The sequence below is a fragment of the Nannospalax galili genome, unplaced genomic scaffold (assembly GCF_000622305.1).
Source record: "Nannospalax galili isolate Female #2095 unplaced genomic scaffold, S.galili_v1.0 scaffold207, whole genome shotgun sequence".
NCBI classification, from domain to species: Eukaryota; Metazoa; Chordata; class Mammalia; order Rodentia; family Spalacidae; genus Nannospalax; species Nannospalax galili.
The window spans coordinates 6,498,690-6,524,454 of NW_008358517.1; the positions used below are offsets into that span (position 1 = coordinate 6,498,690).

At 44.4% G+C, this 25,765-nt stretch overlaps 1 protein-coding gene and 1 non-coding gene across 2 annotated transcripts in view; both read left to right on the forward strand.

Moving 5' to 3' along the window:
- The window catches only part of Ankh (ANKH inorganic pyrophosphate transport regulator), a 146,677-nt gene that overhangs the window by 62,293 nt on the left and 58,619 nt on the right, over positions 1 to 25,765 (forward strand). The window contains exon 2 of the mRNA XM_008821772.2: positions 24,888 to 25,104. Coding sequence (XP_008819994.1) covers positions 24,888 to 25,104 — 217 coding nt within the window. The remainder of the gene's footprint in view (positions 1 to 24,887; positions 25,105 to 25,765) is intronic.
- Positions 18,500 to 18,606, forward strand: LOC115068208. The gene has a single exon (XR_003847582.1). It is a non-coding gene; the product is annotated as a U6 spliceosomal RNA (small nuclear RNA).

The following is a 25,765-nucleotide window of genomic DNA, read 5'->3' on the forward strand; positions in this document are numbered from 1 at the left end:
AAAGGTCTGTAGGAGTAGCCAGGGCAAGGCAGCAGGAAGGAGAGTGAACAGGTCTGAGGGGGAAGGGAAAAAGACGAGCCGTGTCTAGAGTCTAGAGCTTGGGTAGTGGAGGTAGGTGAGGAAGCATGGAGGGCCTTAGAAGCCATGCTGTGAAGGCTGGGCTGTGGCCTAGAGGTAAGAAAAGTTGTATAGGAGGCACAGGGGAGTTCTGTATCTCCAGGAGGCTCCTCCAAGGTGAAACAGCATAAGAGTAGGAACAAGAGGAGGAGAGAGGATGAAGCGAGTGAACAGGAGGATGTTGGAACAATGCACAAGAAACAGCCCTGATGTGCACTGTACTTGGAGATAGAAAGAAATAGTGCACACAGCACCATTCTAGGGATTCTGTGCAGTGGATTGGAAATGGGAGGGTTCGGGAGAAGGAACTGGCAGGGGTGATACCCAAGTTTGGGGAAGGATGGCCACAAGGAAAAGAAGCATCAGAGGGACAGCCTCAGGGCCTCAGGGGTACATGAGTTCCCATCCATACACACTGAGATGACGGCACCTGCCAGCCCCAGCACCAGGAGAGGCTGACTCTGTGTACCTGAGACCAGAGAGTGTCCAGGAGCCAACATGTCCTGGGCATGGGCCTTGTTGACATGAAGATAGTGATGGAAGCTGTGCCAGTGGATGCACCTCCTGAGGAGATGGCCACTGAGAGTTCCAACTGCATACACAGGAGGAAATGGGACAGGCACATGTACTGCGGCCCAGGTCACATCCATGTGTGTGCACACCTAGACATACATCCATGGCACACGTGCCTGCTGGCAGGTCCCTGTCCTGCTTTACCAAAATAAAGCCATTAGTTGTAATGTTCTAAGTCATCTTCCTGACACACTCATGTCTTGTCAGGAGAAATAGGGTGGGGTAGAGTGGGGAAGCTGGACTGGAGCTGTCAAGGACTGGAGTGGGCATTCATTTTATTTCTATTCCTGCCAGGTCTGCTTGCCTCCACCAGCTTTCCCTCACAGCAAAGCCGAGGGCAGCAGAATGACCCAGGAGTGCCTGTGTGGCATGAATCTCAAAAACAAGGAAACAGGGTTCTAAAGGCAAAAATGAGGCAAACTCTTTAATGCCACTGTCTTCTGGGGGAATGGTAGCATATATCAGTGTACTGAAGTTTATTTCACTTAAGTAATTTAAGAATCTAATCCTTTTTTTTTCCTTTTTCTGTACAGCTAGGTGTGTGTGGTGTGCCTCTGTGTGTACATATTTCCATGTGTGTGGGCTCACTTGAGTGTACGGGGCACAAGGTAGAGACCAGAGGCTGATGTCAGTGTCTTCCTTGATTGCTCTGTACCTTATGTATTGAGGCAGATCTCTCACTTGAACCCAGAACTCACCAGTTCGCTATTCTCACTGTCCAGCTTGCCCTGGGGCTTCCTGGCTCCTCCTCCAGGGAGGATTACAAGCCGGATGCCATGCCCACCCAGTATTTTCATGAAAGCTGGGGATCCAAACTCTAGTCTTCAGGCTCCTGTGGTAAGCCTTTATCTGCTGAGCCATCTGCCCAGCCCCTCTGATGTTGCTTTCTACATGGTGCCTGTCCACATCTGGAGGAAGCAGTGTGTAATGGAACATATTTTCAGAAACAGTTAGCTTCTCAGTTTTCAAATCTAGACTATTTGAGCCTGTAATCCCAGCTACTCAGGAGGCTGTGGCAGGAAGATTTCAAGTACAAGGCCATCCTGGGCAATATAGTGACAGAGACTCGTTCTGAAAATAAAAGGTAAAAAGAGGTGGGGTTAGAATACTCACCTAGCATGTGTGAGGCCCTGGGTTCAATCCCCAACCAGGGGAAAAAGAGAAAGAAAAAATCAAGTGCCGACATTCACCAAGGTGATTAGGCAGGAGCTGGAAGCAATAGTAGAATTTGTTTTCAGGAAGAGCATAAAGAATTTAAGGATAAAAAGCATCTGAGAGGGTCCTGTGTAAAAATAAGAGAGATCAGAGAAAGAACCTGGTAGAACCTGTTGACCTTGTGAGTCCATTAAACCTTCTAAACTCTGTATATCAAATTGCATTCTTGGGGGCTGGAGAGATGGCTCAGTGGTTAAGAGCACTGGCTGCTCTTGCAGAGGACCCCAGTTCAGTTCCCAACACCCACATGGAGGCTAACAACCATCTGTAACTCCAGTTACAGGGGATCCAACACCCTCTTCTGACCTTCTTTGGGCATTGCATGACACGGTATATATGCAACTTATAAAAGGCTCCATGGAACAGGACATGAATGAGCTATCAGGCCAGACTCTTCAGGAGTCACAGCCACTTTGCAGCATCACTGGTTTCTCTCTTGAAGATGGTGCCATTTAAAATAGTTTAGCATTTCCCTTTTTGGTGTTTTTGTTTCCTGTTAATCAGTTCACATGACTTTGGCGTTATAGAATGAGTTTAATTGCCACAGAAAATTGTTACAAGGTTTTTCTAGGTCAGGATAAAGCCCATATCTTTCTTTCTTTTTTAAAAATACTGCCTATTAAAATAATAAGCAACAGTGTTTAGTCCATCGGGGTCAGGTTTTTACTGCCAGTGCTGAAGGTAAATGTTTTCTACCCTCTTGTTGCTAACTGAATTCTCATATTTGGTGGTAATGGCTGCAAGTCAACAGCAAAGTTTTGTGTGGTCATTGGCATGCCGGGCGGGGGGGGATGGAAAATGTTTTTGTGCACAGTATGGAGAAGGGTTGACACCAGAAAAGAGCATCTGTGTGCTGTGATGGATAAGGACTGAGATGTCCATGGGTAGGTGCACAACGGGCCAGGCGTGGAGCCAGGCATTTTTTCTTCACTCAGACAAGCAGGATGAAACAGACCCTGCACCACACACAGCAACGGAAACACAAGACAGAACCTTGGAAGAACGGAAGGAATTCTGTTTTTGTTGCCTCACCTGTGCTGAAGCAAATGCCATTTGTAGTTCTTCGAAACCCTGAGACCATGCAGTGCTGAATGCAGCCCTCACGGAACTCCAAGACAAGGGAGCTGCTCCCTCCTTGCTTTACAAATCTGAAGGCTCTATCCTTAAAAAGCAACTTGCCATATAAGAAAGCGGTATGCTCCCTCCTTTGCTTATCAGGCCTGTCTCTTCCTTGGGAAAGATAATTAACTAACTTTAGAAGGATCTGCCTATGGGGGCTGGCTTTTAACCATCACACCCTTCCAAATGAGAGCGGTTAATAAATCTGGGAACATTTATCTGTAGACTGTGACCTGACAGCGAGCAGAAGGAGATGTTACGGTAGGAGAACTTCTAAATAATTAGGACTGGAAGAAAAAAGGAGGGAGAGAGAAGGTGTTTAATAGGATCATCCTCCAGGGCTGCTGGAACATCTTCCCCGTACTGCACTGACTGTTGTCAGTTCATGTTCATGGTCAAGGTTGCTCTGTGACCCTGTTTTCTGGCTGTAGGAACCCACTGGCACTGCACTGTGATGTCATTTTCAGTGCTAGGTGCACAGGAAACCACAGCACTCAGTTCCACCTGAATAATTCTGCCTTTCCCAGGTGTCCACTGTGGCTAAAATAAGTTCTGCTGCTCCAGGATGCACTGGGGTTCACAGCACACTCCTCAACAGTGCTTTCCTGCTCAGACCACCCTGCACCCAGATTCATTCAGTCTGTCCATGCCTTTCAGAGTTCTCAACAGTGTAAACATCTCACCAGTGTAAACAGAGTTCTCACCAGTGTAAACAGAGATACTATTCCCCAGTGTAAACAGTGTAAACATCTCACCAGTGTAAACAGATCTCACCAGTGTAAACAGAGTTCTCACCAGTGTAAACAGAGATACTATTCCGTTTACCCCAACACAAGGCTGCCATCAGATAAGTGTTCGCTTAGCAAACACGGTGCTGTACAGACCAGAAGGGCTCTTTGGTTAGCGTTACTTCTTCCACTTAGAGAAAAACATTCTTCCCCCAGTGGGCGGCCACTCCATTCATTGTTCAACAGTCAGCAGCACAGAAATGCAACCATAGCAGATGTACAGGGAGAGGATTCACCGAGGCAGGCAGCACATGGGCAGGCAGCTGTTGTGCCTGGGCCTCATTTGCTGTTGCTAAGGGCCATCCCACTGGCAGGGCCACTAGGTGTCACTTGCAAAGTTCCCCATTTAGAACCAAATTTCCCCAGAACCAAGGGAACTGAGGCAGTGACAGTGAGGATGACACTGCTCACATCCAGCATCTGTCCCTGTAAAGCTGATGGCTGTGGCTGGCTGGCTGCTCACCTCAGGGCTTCTCCTGGATGCTCACCACGTACATAGCTGTGCCTCAGGGAGCCATTCTGCTGGATGGATCATGGTCTTGCTGGCTTCTGATCCCCCACAGTGCTTACCTAGCTACCAGCTCCACCTGGGCTCAACCCTTGTCACCAGCAGCCTTTAGGGGGGGGTTAGGTCATTAGTAGTGCCAGGTTTGGGATGAGTGAGGTCCTGGGAGCTACCGTTGCATACATCCATGTGTGCTTGCCGAGTGGCAGAGGTGTATGCTTCTGGTCTTCAGCTCTGCTTAGCATCTTCTCAGCATCTTCCAGCTCAGAGTTCTTAGCTCCAGACAGCCCGAGTGGCAGCTAGATTCTGCTGGCGCATCCTTCCCTCTGCAGACAAGGCTAAGAACGTCCACCTTTCCTTTGCTGCAGGCTTTGCTGTAAGTAAGCGTTGCTCTATTTTTATCTTATGCAACTTCAGGGATGGGTCATCAATCCAGTGTCAACCCAGTGCTCTCGGCCTGTGTTCTCTGGCACCCGCCTCTGGCAGAGGATCTACCTTCCCTACCGGATGCCTCTGCTAGCAACCCTGAAATGCTTCTCTCCTTTACTCGGTGTTCACTGACAGCCTCTATATGGGTTGAAAGAGGTCCATCCTGCCCTCAGGGGCAGTGACACAGGGATGAGGGTAGTGGAGGTAGACAGGAAAACAGGTTTATCTGACATCAGATTGTATGGTGGTTCCCACCTGCCTTGCCCACCACCCACATGGGTGCTGGATCTGACTCTATTATGCTGTTGTCCTGTTATTTCAAGTCCCATGTATATTGTCACTAGAGCACATTTTTAAAATACTTTATTATTTTATGTGTATGAATGTTTTGCATGCATGTATGTAAGTGCACCCGTGTTGTGCAATGCTCAAGAGGTCAGAAGAAGGCATCAGATCCCCTTGAACTGGAGTTAGTTAGCCACCATATGGATGCTGGGAACCAAACCAGGTCCTCCACAAGAGCAGCCAGTTCTCTTGACCACTAAGCCATCTCTCCAGCCCTAGATTAATTTTTTTAATGGTTGTTTTGAATCCTGTTAATTTTTAAATTAATTTATTTTTATTTTATGTGCGAGTGTTTTGCCTGCATGTAAGTGCACCTGTATTGTGCAAAGACTGCCAAGGTCAGAAGTGGGTGTTAGATGCCCTGGAACTGGAGTTACAGACAGTTGTTAGCCGGCATGTGGGCACTGGGAGTTGAACTCAAGTCCTCTAGAAGATCAGCCAGTGCGCTTAACCACTGAGCCATCTTTCCAGCCCCCAAATCAGATCAGTTTTCATAGTCTGTACACTCAAGGGTCTTTTCTTTTGCTTGTAACATGGAAGTTGGACTCACCCATCTGGGGCATAGGGCCCCAGTCCCTAGACCTCTTTTCCATTGGCTCCCCTGACATCTTCCTGAGCCCCAGGCAGGTAGAGCTTGCCCACTCCCACCACTTCTCTCTCTGCAGACAGGACACTTTCCTGCTATCACCACATACGGAGCATGCTCCCAGCATCCCAGGGTCCTCTTTGTGCTCTGTATCACTGTGGCCTCCTAGAAGGTGGGGAGTACCTCTTTTATGTACTCTGTGTCCCTTGCTTTGGACAGCAACGGGCACAGGTTAATCAAGTGTTTGCAGACAGGTCCCTTTCTAACAGTGTGGGTGGTGGACATCTGGTGTGGAAGGGACCAGGTGGGAGGCACCAGCAGATGCATCAGAAGCCTTTGACTTCATAGAGTATCATTAGAAACAGCTTTGGTTTGGTTTTGATTTTAAGACAGGACCTTGCTATGCAGCTCAGCAGTTCACTGTGTAGCCCAGGCTAGCCTTGGAATTGTGGCAGTCCTCCTGCCTCAGCCTCTTAAATGTTGGAATTATATGTGTGAGCCACGACACAGCCAGAAGCAGCTTTTGGAAACATAAACCAGTGCCATGCTATACATACTGTGCACATGTCCTTAGAAAGTGTCCAATTAAACAGGGAAACGACTGAACGAAGAGAAATTTGCTTGATATTTACCTACTGGCTGGTAGCTTTATTTATTCGAGACTGGTTTTTATTCCTATTTTAAGCAGCTAAGCCATATTTCAAAGAAGAAAATCAAAATGAGAAATAGTTGACTAATGATGGAGGGCCCCAGCAAAACAACAGAGGGAATTGGTAGAAAAAGTGACTAAAATGAGTTCATCAAGTCTGTAATTTTGCATTTTTCAGAGAAATTACAAGCAGCCACCTCACTTCCTCTTGTTTCTGTCTCTTTTCACTGACCAGTCATTAAATTTCAGGCAGTTTGGATCAGCATGGTCACTTGTAGAAGTTTCAGCTCATCTGTTTACCCCCTCCCCATCGCCCCCAGACCTCACTAAGGGTCAAGCAGTACAACTAAGTGGCCAGTGGTCAGATTCTGGCCATAGGCTATAGCTTGTCTAAAAAGTAACTTAATTCCAGAAGATTTTAAGATATGCCACGGGTCTTCAAGACTATCTGCCCTGAACCAGAACCACATAGGGAGTTTCACTGGGAAGCCTTGGTGCTCCTCTGTGCCGGATCTTAGGTTTGGGACTCCAAACCATTGCATCTCAACCATTCCCGTTTGGGGGAGAACAAGAGGGCTGATGGTTTGCCTCCATTGGTATGTAGTCTCAGTTAACCCCAGATCTACCCTATCTGAGGCAAGCTTGAAGAAGCATAGCTATTTGGCTGAGGACAGGAATCTCAGAGATGTCAAGTCCTTTGTGTAAGATAACACAGCTAGTGTATGAACAAACTTGGATGTAAATCTGGTGGCCACAGGCTTCCAGCTTACTTGGCTACACTGAACAGTTTTAGTCCCAATTCTGTCTCTGAGGAGATTTATAGACTTGGGAAATTAGTTTTCCTGTTGAATCCCAAACTCTCTATCTTCTATCTTTCTGGGGTTTCAGGAGGATCAAAAGAAATGTTACCACATGAGAAATACCCAGCCAGACTCTAAGCATACATAGTTACTTATAAACATCTTCCTACAGTTCTGACAACCTTTTCAGGGATGAATGTGAAAATAGTTTTAGATTTCTACTCAGCAGTTCCTTTAAAATACAGTTTACATCATGGTGGCGCATGCCTTTAATCCCAGCACTTGGGAGGCAGAGGCAGGCGGATCTTTGTGAGTTCGGGGCCAGCCTGGTCTACATAGTGAGTTCCAGGACAGCTGGGGCTACAGGGAGACCCTGTCTCAAAAAAACAAACAAACAAACAAAAAATACAGTTTACAAAGACACAGAAAAGGAAAAGAACCAGTGAATAGGTGATTTCGTCTCGTTCCAGATATATTTTAAGAATCTATCCTTTTGCAAAGTTCACAGCCAAGGTCAATAAATACTTAGTTTGTCTAATCTGTTTGTGGTTTGCATAGAAGGTGAATTGAGTGTTTTTGAAATTTGGGGCTTCCTGTTTTTCCTCATCCATGTTTTTCTCTTTGAATTCTTCGATTTTTGCCAAGAAAATATGTGCTACAGTCATATGAGACAAGTCTCAAGTTCCACGTGTGTCTGTGAGGATGACAGCGAGGTGATAAAATAGCTTGTTATATTTTACTAGTTTCTCTCCTTCCATCTTCACATGGAGGTGAATAACTAGAGAGAAACAAGTTTATTCAAGACTGTGAGAGAATCTGAGTGCATTTAAACTTGGGACAATGCACTGGATTCCATGCTGTGGAACTGAAAAGTGAAACTCAAAAGTGAGTGTTGTGGTTCACATTTGCAGTCCCAGTGCTGGGAGGCAGGAATCCCCGGGACGTGCTGGCCATTTCAGCTGGAATGGCAAGCTCCGGGTTCAGTGAGAGACCTTGTTCCCAAAATTACAGTGCAAAGTGCCAGAGACAGACACTCAAAGCCAACAACCTCTGGCTTCCACGTGCACAAGTGAGTACAGCACATGCCTAACACATGTACACACACACACACACACACACACACACAGAGGGGGACCACTGGCTTCCACATACATACAAACACATGCACGTACATCCATATATATATATATATATATGTGTGTGTGTGTGTGCACTGCACACATTGGAATGTATACATGTAACAAAAGAAGAGGTTGTCAAGCCAAAGAAATTCTTCAGAGATTTTCTAAATGGACATGTCTTAGAAAGGCGCTGAGCCTTTTGATCCTTACTACTCTGGAAGCATCAGATGAGTCTGAGTGGTTGCCTTGCACCCAAGTGTGATCGGAGGCTGTTAAATTTCCTTTTTAAAAATGCTGGAGTCTCAGGCCTGCACCACTGTGCTCAGCTTAGCTTAATACTTCTTGCAAGCTCTCTTTCCTCATAGCTACAGCAGTTTACATGCCTGCCAAAACTGTAAAATTTCCCCTTATGCCTTATCTTGCTAGTCTTAGATCTTATGAGTTGTTTCCAGTTTTTCATCTGATTGTGATGGCCTGTCTCGTTTCCCAACTCCTGTTGAGGTGTGGAGTCTTTTCCCTGGCTGGGTCCCAGTGGAGTCTCTTCTTCAGCCCCCTTCTCTGCAGCTGACTGTCCATGGTATCAGGGTCCTTGCTGGGCTTCATCAGGTCTTCTTGTCTTTGCTCCTGGTTGAACTTAAAAATCATTTGGCCTAGGTCCAAATGAAAACCCAAATTGCTGGATTCTAACTCAGACTCTATGAAATTTATAGATAAATTCAGAAAGATTTCTACTGTGTTTGTGATGTCCTCTCATCAAGAAACATAGCTTGGTGCTCCATTTATTTGGGTCTTATTTTATATACTTCAACCAAATGCTGTGTTTTGGTTTCATTTAAGAATACTTGTTTGAAGAACCAGAGAGATGGCTCAGCAGGTAAAGGTGCTTGCTTCCAAACCTGACGACCCGAGTTCAGTCCTGGAACTCATGGCGAGAGGAGAGAGCAGCTCTCACAAGTTGTCCTCTGACCTTCAAACATGCTCCATGGCACATGTGCATTCATACACACTAAATAAATAAAAGGGAAAAAATTAATGACTGCTTATTTGAATTATTCCCAAGAATCTTATAATTTTGTCTCTTATGACAGCTATTTTATAATAAGACATGGGGTGTGTGTCCATCAGGCATAGAGAAAATATATACACTTTTAGTTTTCTTTTTCCTTTATTGATTCCTTTTAAATAATAAATATACATAATGAGTTATTTTGTTTTGGGTTTTGTTTGTTTGTTTTTGAGACAGGGTTTCTCTGTAGCCCCAGCTAGGTTGAAACTTGCTATATAGACCAGGCTAGCATCAATCTCACAGATATCTGCCTGCCTCTGTCTCCAGAGTGTTGGTATTAAAGACCTGTGTCGCCATGCCCAGCCAGTAGAGAGTTTTATGAAAGAAGACTAAGAACATTATTCTTTTTAGCATATATTTATATTATTATATTCCTAAATGATGGTTGAAAATAATTTTAGTTTTACCTGGTAAAATTTCATGCTTACACATATAAGTTCTTTTTGCCTTGGGCTTTACTCTGAGTGGAAATTTGGGTCTCGTAGGACCTACATAGATATAAATAATGTTTGGGCAATGGGAAGTTTTGATGGGAACTTCCCTGTTCTTGGCCTTCAGCTATCAGAAAGATGGATTGAAAGTTAGGAAAACCACAAACCCACCACCTATAGATTAGCAGAGTATTGAGCCACCGTGATGGTACAGGGCTTGACCCACAGACTGCCCTATAGCCAGGCGATGCCAGGTCACTGTCCTGATGTCCATGGGGACATCACAACCTTCCTCTGTTTGGAGTCAGTGAGACCTTGACTGAGGTTAGGCTACTTTCAATGAATGCCTTTTCTAGGGACCAACTTGCCCTGTTATTTACACAGAGTTAGAACACAGGAAAGAGGGGCCCAATACTGACATTCTGTCCTTTACTTGGAGATCTTCCTAGGAGCTTTTGTCCAGGAAGTCACTGAACTGCTGGTTCTGTGGGACTTCTTTGCCCGGTCTGTAAGTTAGTGACTAGGCTTGACTTTTGTCACTAGATACTGTGACCCTGTTCCTCCATCAAAAGAAGAAGCTTCTTTGAAGCATCCAAAGAAGTTTTATTCAACCTGACAGAAATTATTTTATTTAAAAAATAATTTATATGTATGAATGTTTTGCCTGGATCCTTGATAAGAGCAGCCAGTGCTCTTAACCGCCGAGCCACCTCTCCAACCCCTTACATAGCATTTCTTAAAAAATAATCTTGCTTTAGGATCTTTGGAGTTTTTTACAGAAATAGTTGGGGCTGGTGGTATAGCTCAGTGGCAGAATACTTGCTCAGCATGCATGGGACATGTTCAACTTCCAGCACTGCAAATAAATAAATTAGCCTTTATCCAGAAGTTCTTGTTGATCTGATAGCTAGTCCTCTCTGGGCTTTGATATTAGGAAGAATTTGCCATCACCTACAGTATCTTAATTCAAAATAAAAGGAGGGTTTCTGTTATTGCACTAGAGAGAGCTCAGGATCACAAGGTGAGGTCAGGCTCTCCAGGTTCTTCCTTCATGTCCACCCTGGGCAAAGGACTTCACCTTTGCTTGTACTACCTTCTCACTAACAAGCTATAAAGTGCCTGTCTCAAAAAATAAGGTGGATCCTTGGCATATACCCAAAGGACTCATTCTATTGTGTAGACACTTGTACAACCATGTGTGTTGCAGCTCTTTTCACAATAGCTAAGGGAGGGAAGCAACCTAAGTGCCCCTCAACTGGAGAGTGGTTATGAAAATGTGGTCCTTTTGCACAGTGGAGTTCTACTCAGCAGTAAAGAAAGATGAAATCATGAAAACTGCAGGTAAATGGGTGAATCTAGAAACTGTTATACTAAGTGAAGTAACACAGACTCAGAAAAAACAAAAGATATATGTTCTCCCTCATTTGTGGATCCTAGCACCAAATGCTTATAATAGATGAAATCCCACTGAAATGGGCCAATAGCCTTTGGAAAACAGATGATGCAGAGACCCGAAAGTTCAGTGCCTTGCCACAGTGGGAGGAAGATCCCCCCACACTTATCACCTCCTCCCCAAGGCTCAGGGACTTTTGCAGAAGAGGTTGATGGAAAGAAGGTAAGAGCTGGAGGAAGGGGTCGAGTGTTAACTAGAAGTGTCCTCAGACCACTGTGCCTGCAAGCTATAGTCACACCTCCATCCCATGCTCATCAAGGAGTCGATGGGTGAGTCAGTTACCCCTGCCACCCAATCGGGCAACCTTGGCTGTATGTGGGGGAGGGGCTAAGGATACCTAGAGACCTCCATGAGGCACATCTCTCAACATTTTGCGCAGCTGTTGGGAAGTCACAGGGTGTATATTTGAGTGTGGACTTCCCAGCGCAGTTGTAAATGGGGGGTGCCCACTCTTCTGTAAATAAACTCCCACCCTATGCTCTGTTAGCAAGCCCAATAAACTCGTTAGGATTTTCAAAAAAAAAGAAAGTCGTGTGACGTCCAGAAGCTGGCATTTCACAGCCCTCCTCCCCACCTCCGGTTCTTATAGTCTTCCTACACCCTCTTTCTGGATGTTACTTGAGCTTGGGGGTAGGAGATGTGATATAGATGTTCCATTTAGGGCTGTGCACTCAACAGTCACTTATTCTCAGTACTTTGACCAGTTGTGGATCTCTGCGTTTGCTGAGGGAAGTTTCTCTGGCAAAGGCTGAAGGCCCAAGTGTATAAACATAAATACTTAGAGGACAGTTTGACAGTATGTCCATTTAGAACATTACAGTAGTAGGTCCCCCTAAAGTCTCTGACCTCCTGCACCATGTCTTTTGACCTGGCTTACAGTGTCAGCCATGAATTCCCTCCTGCAGAGCAGGCCTCAAATCCAATCCAAGAGCGGTCAGTTATCCCCGTCATCTTCATGCTGTTGTTGTGCTGCACGAGTCAGGAACAGCCTTGTTTTTTGAGATGAGGTCTGTCAATGCACTAAACCTGGAGCTCACCAATTAGGCTAGACTAGCTGACTAGAAAGCCCCAAGGACCCTCCCATCTCTTCTTCCCCACTGATGGTATTACAGGCATGGATCACCACTCTCAGAATTTATATGGATGTTGGGAATCTGGACTTGGGTTTTCAGGATTGCATGGCAAAACCTTACCAACAGAATGATCTCCTGTTGTTTTTAAATATAAAAAATTTTAAACTCAGGTCTGAAGTAAATGGGTGTCATTATTTGAGGACCATATGTCTATATAAGTATAAAAAACTACTTTGAAATATGATATTTCAACAATAAAAATATGAGATTCAGGTAGAGAATAGTTTTTTTTTCAAATATTTTATTTATTATTTTTATTTTATTTATATGTATAAGTATATTGCCTGTATGTATGTGAGGGCACCCCTGTTGTGCAATGCCGCAGAAGTCAGAAGAGGGCTTTAGATTCCCCTGGAACTGGAGTTAAGGACAGTTGGTAGCTACCATGTGGGTGCTGGGAATCAAACCCGGGTTCTCTGCAAGAGCAGTCAGTGCTCTTCTTTAAAAAAAAAAATAGCTTATTGAGAATTTCATGCATGCATATAAGGTGTTTTGATCAAATCCACGCCCACTCCCTCCCTTCGAACTCTTCCCATATCTCCCCATCCCTTTTTCCTGAACAACTTCATGTACTCTTTTTTTTTCTTTTCTTTTCTTTTCTTTCTTTTTTTTTTGGTCTTTTTGAGACATTGTCTCTCTGTAGCCCCAGCTGTCCTTGAACTCACTATGTAGATCAGGCTGGCCTTGAACTCATAAAGATTACTAAGAGGCCCAAGGACATTGTGAGTTTTAGCCAAGAAACTGCCAATTTTTCTTTGGGGCCTTTTTATGCTGTCTAGCCAATTCCTACCTCCTATTCTTTTTTTTTTTTTTTTAATTTCATTTTTATTTTATGTGTACGTGTATACTGCCTGCATGTAGGTAAGTGCACCCGTGTCGTATAATGCCCACGGAGGTCAGAAGAGGCTGTCAGATCCTCTGGGACTGGAGTTACAGACAGCTGTTAGCTGCCATGTGGGTGCTGGGATTCAAACCCAGGTCTTCTGCAAGAACGGGTCTTCTGCAAGAACGACCAGTGTTCTTAACTGCTGAGCCATCTCTCCAGCCCCTCTACTTCCTATTCTTATCACACCATCCTCTGAAGAGGTTACCCAGCTTTTGGATAGGGGTTTCGGATGCAGACCGCTCTGGCTTCTTCCATGCTGAACAGGGACAACAGGATGAGGCAATTGGGGTACCCCTTCAGTGGGTCTATCTAAAAGACTCCCAAATTGCATAACTCTTATCTATAGAGGGAAAAGAAAATCCTTAACTGGTGAATAGAGATGTGAAGGAGAAGTAAAGGCAAGAGTAATTAGCATTACAAGTTCTAGACAGGGAACTAGAAAAAAAAATCAGACCAGGGCAATTTTCAAATGTTCATATGCAAGTCCATTGGAGTTTCTTGACAAGGGCTTCCAAAAGCATCCCTCTATTGGGTTCCTCCTCATTTCTCTTTTGTCTTCCAAGGCTGGACTCTAGAGTGATGGATTCAGGATTTGCTTTCAGGTATTTTGATAGCTGTTGGAGTGGTTAGAATCAGCGTCAGTTCCCTCTCAAAGGCTTCTAGATAGGGGGAGAAGACAAATTTATCCATCATTTTAGAACAATAGCTGGTTGGCACTACAGTAGAGAACAGGTTTTTTTTTTTTTTTTTTCACAGCCCAAGACGCCTCTGCTTTTTCTTTTAAAGGGTACTAGAATCTTCTTTTTGGTTTTTTTGAGACAGAGTCTCATGTATTCCCAGGCTGAACTCCAACTTACTGTATGTAGCTGAGGATGAGCTTGAATTCCTGATCCTCCTGCCTCCATTTCCTAAGTGTTGGGATTACAGGTGTGTACCATCACAGCCCGCTCACAGTAGAATTCTCTTAGTAGTATTCCTTCTTTGTCAAGCCTTCCCCCATTTTGAATTAAAATTCAGTTTGGCTGAGTGAATGGGCTTCATGTCTAAGTGAACGATCAGGAAGCTTGAGAAGTCCTACGACACTAAAGTATTTCCTTTCACAATTAAACATATTTTCAGATGAAGAGCGTAGTCCAAAAAATGCTTTTTATTTCCTCAGCCCTTCCGAAGAATCTGGGAGGAACACACTGACTTCTCCATCGCGTCCTTCTCCATCTGAGAGTCGGTCTCTATTCTGTAGAAACTCTTCTTCAGGTTTCACAAGTAGCAGAAAATACCAGTGTCATCTTTTGGCTGGACCAGGGTCACCTCAGGGTTTTCAGGAAGCACTAAATATGGACCTACAGCACAGAGCCGTAACTTTGACTTCTAAAGAGACCAGGCTCGTTTCCCTGCTGTTCTCTTCAAACCACAGCCTCGTGTGTGGGTGTTAAGTTCTTGGCTGGAGCTCCAGCTAAACAGAGCGGTATAGATCCTTGAAAAAATAAAACGTAGCTGGAAAACTACCGGGAAGACAAATGATCCAATTTAACCCAAACCACTTTTTAAAATACAGACAAACAGAACAATAACAGTGGAAAATTACAGGAACTCCTGGGGAGGACTGCCATCCAAAATGGCTGACTACCCACATCATTAGGAGGCGCTGCCCCCACAGGTGGCTGTGCCTAGTCATGTTCTAAATTTCTACATCTCCAACTGCCAACACTCTGAAGATGTTGAGTTTAACATTTTTAAACTACATTTTAACTTCTTCAGTGGCTGTTTTATTTCACAAGGTAACAAGTTGGACAGGAACCCTGAATCTGTAGACAGGAATCATCTTTTATCACAAGGATTAGAAGACAGTCTGGACTGCCCTAACAAAACAAATGATTGTCTAGCCTATAAGTCTCGCTTATTTCTCTACTCCAGGATGAAACAAGTCAAGAGAGTACTCATACTCATTGTACTAAAAAGAAAAAAAAAATTGTTTTGAGACAGGGTCTCCCTGTAGCCCCAGCTGGCCTGGAATTCACTATGTAGACCAGGCTAGCCTTGAACTCCAGAGTGCTGGGATTAAAATTTTAAGAGGAACTTTTACCATAGCATATCAAATCCCAACTGGATATCTCCAGAGAATTGGAAAAGTCATTTGCCTATGAATAGAAAGAGCCTTTCTCCTAGTGTGGCCTTGGATTTCACATACAGGTTCAGAGCCCTAGGCACTTCCTGAGTTGTGTAGCCATCCCTCTTGAATACCTTGTTGCTCTCACAAGTCCCCGTCTTTCGAATTTGGATATTACTACCCTGGTATCAGTGGCACACTCACCCTCTGTTTTGTTGGCTTTGTAGTTCTTCTGGGAATTGAACTCAGGTGTCATGTATGCTAGATAAGCACTCTTCTTCTGAGCCAGACCACCAGCCCCACACTCAGTCTGTGGCAGACTCAGTTTCTCTAGGTCCTATCTTTTCAATCTAAGTTTGATTTTTCTTCTTACAGCAACTAAATTACACCACAGGCATTGAGTCTATCAGGGAACAGGTTACCTTGCTTTCCAGTGCCATCTGAAGGATGGGAGGGAGGAAGGAAGGAAGGATTAGTAGGAAGTTTTGCTTAAGTTTTATACTTAGGCAGCTAATTATGTGGCCCAAGGCTGCATTCTATTTGTGCGTCTGTGACTACAGTTAAGCAGCCAGTTGGGTGTCCAGTGTGACAGGGCAGAAACGCCGGGGGAGGCCTTCCCTGTCTACTCAGGGACTATCAGAACTACAAAGACAGATCTGGTGTGCCTGTCATCACTTTGCATGTTTTAAATCCATAAATTCTACCAAGGAATGTTCATTTGGTTTTTTACCTATAAAAACGAAGCCTAGAGATGGAGATTTTGCCCATCAGTGATCATATATAAGTTGTAGAACATGTGTATTCTTCCTTCATTGCATTCAGGCATTCATGGTGTTAAGGAAATGCAGGAAAATTGGTAGCAATCTGCCTCAAGGAGCTAATAGGTTGGTGTGGAGTCAGGGGAAGGTTTCTTTTTGAGATGGAAGAGACAGGCACAGTATAAACCTGGACAGGAATGAGCCAGGCAGGTAGCAAAGATCAAACAGGAAAGAAAAACTGGATATGAACAAGGGTCTGCAGAAGGACAGAGGCCATCCAGACCAAGCCCCAGATGGACATCCGTGATCCACCTGGCAGGAATAACACAGTGGGGGAGGGCTTGCGGCAGATGTGTTTTGTTTAGTTTTATTGTTTTAGAGAGAGAACAACCTCCCTAAAATTTAGTCTCCACCCAGTGACCTTTTTACAGATGAAGTAGGAGGTAAGAGTTTCTCTGAGAGGGAATTAGGAATCGCAGGAGGAGGGATTGGGAAGGACCTGAAGACTGGCAGTCCAAGCGAGCTTTCTGTTGCTGTGATAAAACACCGACCAAAAGCCTCTCAGGGAGGAAAGGGTTTATTTCGGGTTACAACACTGTTTTTATATCCAGGCTTGTCACCATGTCCAAAACTTCAGGAAAGGTAAAAAGCTGCTTTGTCATCAGAGGCCCAGGGGACTCAGATTAATGTACCCTACTATTACAGTGACCATGGTTGTAACTCACTGCCTCAAATTCTCTACTAAGCCCAGAAAAATAACTTTTTCTCCACACCAGTGTCTCAAGGCTTTTTACCCAGGAGAAAGCCCGGAAACCCGCACAGCAGATGTGCTGCCCCAGAGGAGGGGGTCTCGGCTTGGATCTGGAACACTGAGGCACAGTCCCCCTCGCTTGTAATAGCTGCTTAGCTGCCATCAATGTGAAATGACAGCAGGCTCCAGGGAGTTGGTGACTTGGCCTGAAGGATCTGTCTGTAGCTTAGAGATTTTCTGGGCTTCAGATCCCAAGTAAAATCAGTCTGGAGCTTTTGTAGGATTTCCTGACCTAGACAGTTCATCCCGGAGAGATCAGGTCAGACCTGTGGGATTTCATAAACATTCCCCCGGAGGTTGCATTTTTTTTTTTTTCACTTTTTCATATCCTGTGGTTTTGTAAACTTGCTGTGGAAAAAACAGGCAACTTGAGTCTGGACAATGCTAGGAGACACAAGGCACCCCTGGCCCACCAGCGTTTCTGAGAAGGTGGTGTGTCTGTGTGTCTGACTTTCTGTGCTGCTGCTGGTCCTCTGTGTGGATGTCTGAAGTGTGAGGAGAGACCCATGCCATTCTTTCTGTGACCAGAACTGCGCTGTGACCAAGGGGTAGCACCATATTTATACTTGCTGGAGTACTGTTAGGTCTGGCTCCAATCTAAGCTCAAGTGTCTTTGCTTTGGAAAATGGTGAAGATTTAGGGTCTGGCTTCGGACCAGCAGGTGAACCTTAGGACTATGCTCGAAGGCCTCGTTCATCCCTAAGACATCCCAGATGCTTTTTGAGTTGATTGTCAAGATCATAACAAGTGCTTTTCATCAGCTGCATCAGATTCGTGCAGGATTTAGATGCTGCTGGGTTGGGAGCAGCATTGCCCGAAGCCTCCAAGCTAGATAACATTCAGTTAACATTGAAGTATGGCCTAGTCACATGTCAGCAGGACCCAGGCATGCATGTCCTTGACAGGCGTTGGTTTATCCCCAGAGAACTACAGGGTTGAATCTTGGCTCTCTTCTTTCTATTTATAGACTCCCCAGAGGATCTTTACTTAGCCTTCCAGCTTTAAGTGTCATCCCTATGCTGATGGCCTGCAGAGGCACATCCATACCCAGATGTCTCCCCTACATGCCGCACACCCCAGCCTTTTTTTCCTGTAATGGGTAGCTCAGACCTTGTGGTGCTCTGGCCTCTTCTGCAGTTTCTCTTTTCATCCATCTGTCATACGTGTGGTGCCCTGCCGTTCTGTGTGTCTGGCCATGAAGTGGTGAGAAGAAGGTCTTTGCTCCCTGGAGCTTGCCCTCAGAGAAGACAGATACTTAACCAGAAAAGAAGTGTATATATGAATGTGACCGGGAACAGCATGCTGGGAAGAAAATGGAACACGCGTCAATAGGTGACACAGTAACAGGAGAAGAGCCTGTTAATGCCTGAAGGACAGGTAAGAACCCAGTGAAAAGGGAGAAACTACCACAAATAAACAGGAAATGGATGGCTTATACAGGATGTGGTTTTAAAGAAATGTAAACCCATTGGAGGACGTTAACTTTGATCCATCTCACATTACAAGTGCCAGGAAGATTAAGTAAAAAGTTAAGTGTGCAAACAAAGTCATCTTTGAACAAAATCATCTTATTGTGGATGAATAAGAGTAGCAAAGACCAGTTCCGTGTGTTCGCTTCAGCAGCACATATACTAAAATTGGAACGATACAGAGAAGATTAGCATGGCCTCTGCACAAGGACAGCATGCAAATTCATGAAGCATTCCATATTTTTAAGAGGCTCATTTTGCACCAGTCAGAGATTATCAAGTACCACAACGGGTCACACACAGACATTGTCTGTGAATTCCCCAGGCCTCAGTGACACATCTGCAATGCAACCTCCACACTGAAGGCTCATGGAACATAGAATGGGGGTAAAGAAGTGGACACTAATGAAATCTCTCAGTCCTCAATAATGAAGCTCCCTCATGCAGTGGAGGGCCAGGAACACAAAAGGTCACAAGTGGCCAAAGCATAGAGATCAAGAGTCTGCTGAATGATCCTTGGACAGGGCTCCTTTATTAAACTTCACGGCTTAGGGACCATTGCAGAAAAGGAGGTGGAAAGAATGTAAAAGCCAGGGAAGAGGTACATGACCGCATGGGAACAGAGTCCTACTAGCTCCTGGGAACCTGCTCATATGATTCTATGGCAATGGTGTCAGCATACACAAGTCCCATGTAAACTCACACAGACAAAAACCCAGCATAGAACTGGGAAAATGAACAACAGACCCCAATCTTACCTAAAGGAATATTGGCAACTAATTGGTGCTAGATGAAGAGCTGATCTTCCTAAAACAAGGGACTCTAGATAGGTTGACTAGACCTCAGTGGATGGACTTGCACTGGGGAACAACTGGGGTCACTGATAACACAGTGGGCCTTAACAGAGATGACCGAGTATGTGGGTTCCAGTGAGGGGACTATGGGAGGGTGCCAGTGGGGACAGGGATATAAAGATGATTAAGATTGTTTGAGATGTTCTATATGAAATATATACACACAAAAAAATAAAACAAAATTTAAAAAAAGAAAAAAGTTCCATGATATGATCAGTGGGCTTCATAGTACCAATATTTCTGATAGCAAAACAAAATCATGAAATTAACAGTTGAGCAGATTGGGAGAAATAGTTGGATAAATGGGAATGTAGCACAAATAACATTCATGTAGCACATCTTCTCAATTCCCAAACTTTTCATGCATTTTGATGTTTCTTGAAATCAAATGTTTTAAAAATAACATTTACATTTAATGTCACTGCAAACATTAAATCAAGCAATAACATCTCATGGTTAAAAGGTCACTTTTAAAGTTTGTAAACATTAGTATAACCCTTAAAGTTCCTGGTAGAAAGCAGCAAATTCATTTGTTTATTCCTTTAGCAGATACTTGAAAGCTTCCTGGATAGCAAAGGTGTGTGTGGTAAATGAAGTGGACCAAAGCTCTTGCTTTCTGGGTCTTTTCTAGCCTAGTCACTGCTTGGTGCTCTGTGTATGACCTGTTTCCATGCCTCCCAAGGCTGTTTGTGTCCTTCTGGCAGAGGAAGTCCCTTGACCCACTCATCAGTTAAGTGAGAGAAGCAGATCCTAGCTCAAGTCTCGCTGAATGAAATGTCCCCCTCCGGCTTGCAGACTGTTGGGGACTCCTGCCGTTTTGGGTAGCAGTCTCTCCATGTCCGGATAGCCCAAGGGGCTCGGCGTTTCTATGCAGAGACTCCTCTTTCCAGTAGGGTGTCTCTTACTCTCTTCCTGACTCACCTTTTGAAGTGGTTGCCACAGATGCCCTACCAAAAACATGGCCTCTGGCACAGAAACTGCCAGGTTTTTCCTGTGTGATAATCAGGCAATGTCTGGCAGCCTGGTGGAAGCCCACCACCACATGTAAATGGGGCATCCTACAAAGCACCTATCAACTAAGGCTTTTGCTACTGCCCCCACACTATAAAATATCCTGGTTTCCCCTTAATTAATTGGAGCTGAATCACTAAGACCTGGAGCAGAGCTGAGTCACTGAACAAAGGAGCTGTACCTGACTGAGCTGAGTTCTGTGTCTTACTGTCTATGATTCTGTCTCTCCGGAGGGGGCTGTCCCTTCGTAAACAACTACTCTCGGAGATTTTGCTTTCGCCGTTCTTGAACTTCCCCACGTGATCCAGCGGCCGGCAGATCGTGTACCTCAAGGGAGTGCCCTGTAGCTTTGAACAGAACCCGCCTGGAAGCCCAGCGACCCATAGAGTCGTCAGCATCCAGTAGTCACGGAGACACGCGCGCACCCCAGCAACGCGGAGAGCCAGGGACCCGAGCAGCAACGTGGTGCACGGGACCACCCATAGCAGACAGCTGTCATTACTGCACCCTTCCTCTCTCCTGCCTCAGCTCTAGGGTTAGGACTCCAGGCAGGAGCTGCTGGTCACAACGGAAAGCACTGCAGATGAGACAGTATAAGCTAGGGCTTATAGATGTTGCTGTTCAAGAGAAAAAAAAAATTGCCAGGAAGAAAACACAATCTAGTCATGCATTATTTAGGTGTGCTACTAGGTATATTTGAAACTTGTCTTAAATAATGTATGTCAATTAAATTTTAACACACTTTTGAGCAATTAAAACAAACAATTCAGCAGCTGTCTAAACTGCTCAGCAGGTTAGGGCACTGGCTGCCAAGCCTGACAACCTGAGTTTGATCCTGGGAAGAAGACAACCCACTTCTGCAAGTTGTCCTCTGACCTCCATACACATGCGTGCACACATACACACACACAGTAAATAAATGTTAAAAGGTATTAAAGCCAGGTGCGGTGATGCACACCTTTAATCTCAGCACTCAGGAGGCAGCGGCAGGCAGATCTCTGTGAAATTGAGGCCAGCCTAGTCTACATAGCAAGTTCCAGGCCATCTGGGACTATAAGGAAACCCTGTCTCAAAACTACATTTTTAAAATGTTAATATAACCATGGTTCTGATTCCAGGGAATCTGATGCCCTCTTCTTTGTGGGCAATGCACTACATGGGTGCACTTACATGCAGGCAATACACTCGTACACATAAAATAAAAAATAATAAATAAATATTTTAAAGGTTGCAATCAAAGACTTGGGGAAGGATGTGGGGAAGGGGTGGGGAAAGACTATACCGGCTCTAGGACGTGAAAGCAAGTAATTAAAAACTGTTCTGTGCCACCAGCCCAGCTTTAATTCCAGCACTCAGGAGGCAGAGGCAGGAGGATCTCTCTGAGTTCAAGGCCAGCCTGGTCCACATAGCAAGCTTCAGGCCAGCTGAGGCTACAGGGAGACCCTGTCTCAAAAAGACAAAAAAGACTGTTCTGAGTTGAGTTCTGGGGAAACAAAACCTGAGGTGTGTACCTTCTTGTGCCATAATGAAGAGACAAAATCGGGATAGGTGCTGGAGAAAGGGAAGCAAAGATTGGTCTCCACTTTTTAGGGAACAGTTCCAGAGTGACCTAAATGAAAGCAGGTGGCCCATCTTTATATGCCTGTCATCTAGTTCTTGGCTTCCTGCCACCTGGGGAAATCTATGGAGTGTGATGGGCACCCCAGTATCCACTAAGCCACACAGGATTAGTTAAATTGGTAAGCTTCTAAACATAGGTTTGCCACCAGGGAGCTTCTTGGTTTCTATTTTGCTCAGTAGTATCAAAGTAGTATTTGGTAGAAGGGAAAATTTGTTTCTTTTCCTTTGTTTTTTTCTCAGGGAAATGTTCACATTTTTTACTAGAAAAAAAAAAAGAATTTGAGATACCATTGAAAACAATTATGAAAAACTAGCTTTATAGTTCAACTTCATTCAAAAAAGAATGAATTCCTTCAGCTGTCATACATTTTTATTGTAGGCTTTTCTATAATCATTTTGATGCAGTGTCTATTCCCGTAAATACATCTCCGTCCTCCCAGGAGTCCTTGCATGGAATGTTGGGCTTTGTAAGTGTTACAATGTGTCAGCAGCATCTCTGGGGAGGAAAATGAAAGGAAGTGCAAGCAAGGAATTTGAAGCCCCTGAGTTCTGCCAAGTAGTTCTACCTGTTTGTGCGCTGAGCCTTTGCTGACAGTCTATTATATTAGAAAGGAAAACCACCCCGGCTTTCGGAATCGTTTTCAGTGTAACACGTAATACTTCTTTCTTAATGACTGAGGCATACACATCATCATCTTGCACACATACGTTTTAGTATGTCTGCAGTCTGAGTACATCTTTCAAGCAGCTGGCATCCAGTTGTAAGTGGGAGTATTTCTTCCTTGTTTAGTGGTATATAAGCTAATAATGTACCTTATAAATGACAGTCTTCAAGCCAGTGAAACATAAGTAATGGATTGAGTTTGTTTTGTTATAATGTAGTATGATTTGTAATTCTCAGATATTATATGTTTGAAGTTCTTGGGTTCATTTGCTGCGTTCAGCCTCTCTTCTTTCAGACACCCTTTGGCTCCTTTAGAACTGTGCGTCTTGTCTTTAAGGAGTATTACAAAGCAGCATTCAGACTAAGCCATAAATGCTATGTTCAGGAGAAAATTATGAACCACTATCTGCTCAATAAAAATAGGGAGACAGGGAAAATGCATTTGTGCTTTGCACTAGCAGACCGAGCATGGGTTTTATGAATGTGTGCCTGTTGGAAGACTGAACATGACAGGAAGGCTTTAAGGTGTCATTATTTTAGAAAATGACTCTGTAGTGATGGATACATGTCATTTGACTTGTGTCAGATTTCTAGACTGAGCCTTCATGTTGGCTGGGAATGACTGAGGACAGTGTATGAATGCAAGTTCATCAGTTGTAGCAAATGTCCCAGTCTGGGCAGGATGTTGAACGCAGGGGAGGCTCCGTGTTTGTGGTGGTACAGGATGAATGGGAACTCTGTCATTTCCACTCACTTTTACCATGAATTTAAAACTGCTGTAAACAATAAAGTCTGTTGCAAAAAATGTATACTCTGTGAGGAGAGGAAGAGGTCTAAAGGGGGAGGGCAGGCAGGGGAAAGAAAGGCAAATACTCATGCTGTCTTTGATGTGGAACTAGATTTAGCTACATAGGCACACACATGACATGAAAGCAGGAAGGGAGCTAGTCTCTGAGAAGAGGACCAGGGGAAGGGTGCACGTCAGAGTCAGGGCATGGACATGGACAAAGTAAAATGCATGTGTGTGTGAAGACATCATCATGAAACCCATTATTTTGGCACACACGCACGCGCGCGCGCACACACACACACACACAGACATGCACCTGCACCGAAAGCTTGCTCTTCTGCTCAGTTGCCTTTTCCTAAACAGAGCAGTGATGATGTCAGGAGTGTTTCAGTTATGAAGTTCTCAATGCCTGGACACCCATTCCCACCAGCTCTACCAGCTCTGGTGATATATGTCTCCTAGGAGAGATGGTTAATTTAGAAATGCTACTCAGGCAAGCCTTCCAGTCTACGCTGGTTACTCTTGGTGACTGCTTAAAGGGTAATCACATCTTCTGGAGCCAGCATTATAGATGGGCAATGTTTGGTGTAAAGATTTTTTTTCATGTGAATTTGTTTACGCAGAGCTCAGGAATGTATTTAAAGTTAAGATACGATGTGAATTAGATGAACAGTATCTGTTTGATAGCATAAAGCCTTTTTCATAATGTGAATGCATGAAGAATTACATACACAGCATTTACATAATATTGAGGTTACTTGATTATGTGCAGCATGCGCACACACATACACACACACGCACACACACATACCCTCTTTAAAGAAAAAAAAAGTCTTCACTTACCCCATATAAACTGGTAGATTCGCTTCTAAAATGATGTCTGTTGCTCTTATATAATTTCAGCCTACAAATAAAATTTAATGTATGAGGAGATTTGGTAGAGAAGAGGGTGGTGTTTTGACACAAGGTCTTGATATGTAGCTCAGACTAGCCTAGAACTCATGACCTTCTTGCCTCGGCTTCTTGAGTACTGGGATTACAGGCACCAGTCACTATACCCAGCTAGGTGGCTTTTAAAAATATTTTATTATTTTATGTGTATGAATGTATTGCATGCATGTATGTAAGTGCACCCGTGTCATGCAGTGCCTGAGGAGGTCAGAAGAGCGTGTTGGATTCCTCTGAAACTGGAGTTAAAGACAGTTGTTAGCCATGTGGTACTGGGAATCAAACCCAGGTCCTCTGCAAGAGCAGCCAATGCTCTTAACCACTGAGCCAAAAAACATCAGCTTTTAACTGATACTTCTTAGAATTATTTTCTGATACTAACAAATGCTTTTTTGAGTTTTATTATTACTCTACCTAATAGGCAGGTATCTTCTCTACAACAAGATACTCAAACTGAAGCTGATATGAGCAAAAATAAAAACCAATACCCTTTACCCAATTAGAGGGAGATTCACCCTGCACCCTGTCCAGTGTTTCCATAGAAATCAGATCTACTAAGTCTCCGGATAAAGGTGGGATTTTCCCCAGAGATGCAGCACCACATCTGACACTGTTGGTGGCTCTTTTTCTATCTTTCAGGCCTTGAACCGGGGTATTGCTGCCGTCAAGGAAGATGCTGTGGAGATGCTGGCCAGCTACGGGCTGGCATATTCCCTGATGAAGTTCTTCACAGGGCCCATGAGTGACTTCAAGAACGTGGGCCTGGTGTTTGTGAACAGCAAGCGAGATAGGACCAAAGCCGTCCTGTGTATGGTGGTGGCTGGCGCCATTGCCGCCGTCTTCCACACCCTGATAGGTGAGACTCTGCTTCTTAAACATCTCCTGCTGGGCATTTCTTTTTCTTCTCAATTGCTTTAAATATAGTTACAGACTAAGTAGTTTCTTCAGTAATTATTAAACCTTTCTCATGAAAATTTCAGAGGATAGAAGGAATGGAGTTTGTGCACCTAAAAAATTTGAAGACTTTTTTTCTGGAGAGCTGTAGTTGTTTGTCTCTGATTCCCAAAGCCAGAGACTGATTCATCATTCTGTGACAGTACCTAATTATCATTCCAGAAAGTGAGAAAAATAGCAGGATGCAGGCCTTACTGAAGCAACTTGAAAATACAGGTATGTGGCTGTTATTTAGACCCAGGCTTCTCAGTAGTGAGACCCAATGAGAGGGCTTCGTGGATGGCATTTCATTTGCTCTAGCACGTCTGTGTGCTGCTTTATTCAAAAGCAAGTCTAAAGCCCTTGGTGTAGTATTCTCCCTGTCAAACAAGCCATCTAGCTCCTAATTACACAGCTGTGTTCAGGCTCCTCAAGACCTGGGAAAGCCTGTTCTGTCAGGGCTGGGCTGCTGCTGCCGCCTCGTTGGTGGTCACAGAACCCCGAGGGTGCGATTCTGGAATATCTTGGCTTTAGAAACAGCTTTGCTTACCCAGCATAAAGATTGAGGGGCACATCTGTTGAAG